This window comes from Haplochromis burtoni, unplaced genomic scaffold (genome assembly GCF_018398535.1).
Source record: "Haplochromis burtoni strain Fernald_Lab_line unplaced genomic scaffold, NCSU_Asbu1 Contig_53, whole genome shotgun sequence".
NCBI lineage: Eukaryota > Metazoa > Chordata > Actinopteri > Cichliformes > Cichlidae > Haplochromis > Haplochromis burtoni.
Window position 1 is genome coordinate 2,662,458 of NW_024582414.1, and position 1,061 is coordinate 2,663,518.

General features: G+C 38.9%; 1 protein-coding gene across 1 annotated transcript in view; it reads right to left on the reverse strand.

Annotated features, from left to right (window-relative positions):
* Positions 1-1,061, reverse strand: part of ttc14 (tetratricopeptide repeat domain 14) — a gene marked incomplete in the record, with an annotated part of 14,320 nt that overhangs the window by 7,249 nt on the left and 6,010 nt on the right. Inside the window, 1 exon segment of the mRNA XM_014334058.1 lies at positions 489-611. Coding sequence (XP_014189544.1) covers positions 489-611 — 123 coding nt within the window.

Below are 1,061 nucleotides of genomic sequence, written 5' to 3' on the forward strand. Positions count from 1 at the left end.
TCCGAGAGCCAAAGAAAAATAATACATGTTATTTACATGTTTCTCCCTTTTTCACGGGAACAAAGCAGCTGAGCTGATGCTCGCTCACCTGTTTCAGAATAGCCTGTGAACCTTTTTCTAACTTCGTCCTTCTATGCAGCTTCTATTCATAAACACTAGCAGTGCACCATAATCAGGCTGTGAAATGGTTAAACAGGGAAAAAGGAGCAGGCCAGAGAAAGCTTAGTTTCCTCCTTGGGAAAAATCAAAGTTGTTCTGTCTGTAGTTACCTTGCACATCGCTCTTCATACCTGGATTTAAAATCAATAGTATTTGCATACTGACATATCAGGCCCATTGTGCACTGTAACAAGAAAAAGGTGGTGGAGCTGGCAGCTTCTCATTAACATTCTTAAACTTCTCTCTGATCTGAGTCTTTCAACTAGTAGATCACGACTGAACTGTAAGCTCTCATTTCACATCTGCCTACTAAGTGAAGCAGTGCTTACTGTTTTCCTCTCTCCACTAGTGTCTGACACAGATACTTCTTGGCGTTGCGGTGATCAGGACAGTTCTCCAGAGCTCGTTCAAAATCTGTTATTGCCTTCATGATGCTGCCTTTGTTAGCATACCTGTGTACAAAGTGAAAGAAGCACAAAAAAGACGATAAGATTGATCTCATTTTCAGGACTATGCCAGGTTTCGGTAACAAGTGTCATGTGTGTTTACCAGGTACTAAGCCAAAAACAACTTTTCATTCCAAAGAGCTACGACAATAGTACAGGACCATGTGTGGTGTCTTAATTACTGTTCCTCATTCCATTCTGGTATGGGAAATGGTATGAGGAAACTTACCAAAGTCGTTTAAAATGTCTTGATGCATCCAATAAATAAACTATTGTAAACACTGTATATATTTCTTGTAATTTAAACCAGTTAGGTGTTAACAGGGTCATGAAAGACGAGGGAATATCTCAAACTAGAGCAGGGCGATATGGCCAAAAATATTTATCATGATATATATTTGAAAATTTGCGATTAACGATATAACTGACGATATAATTGATGCGAGACAAAATACA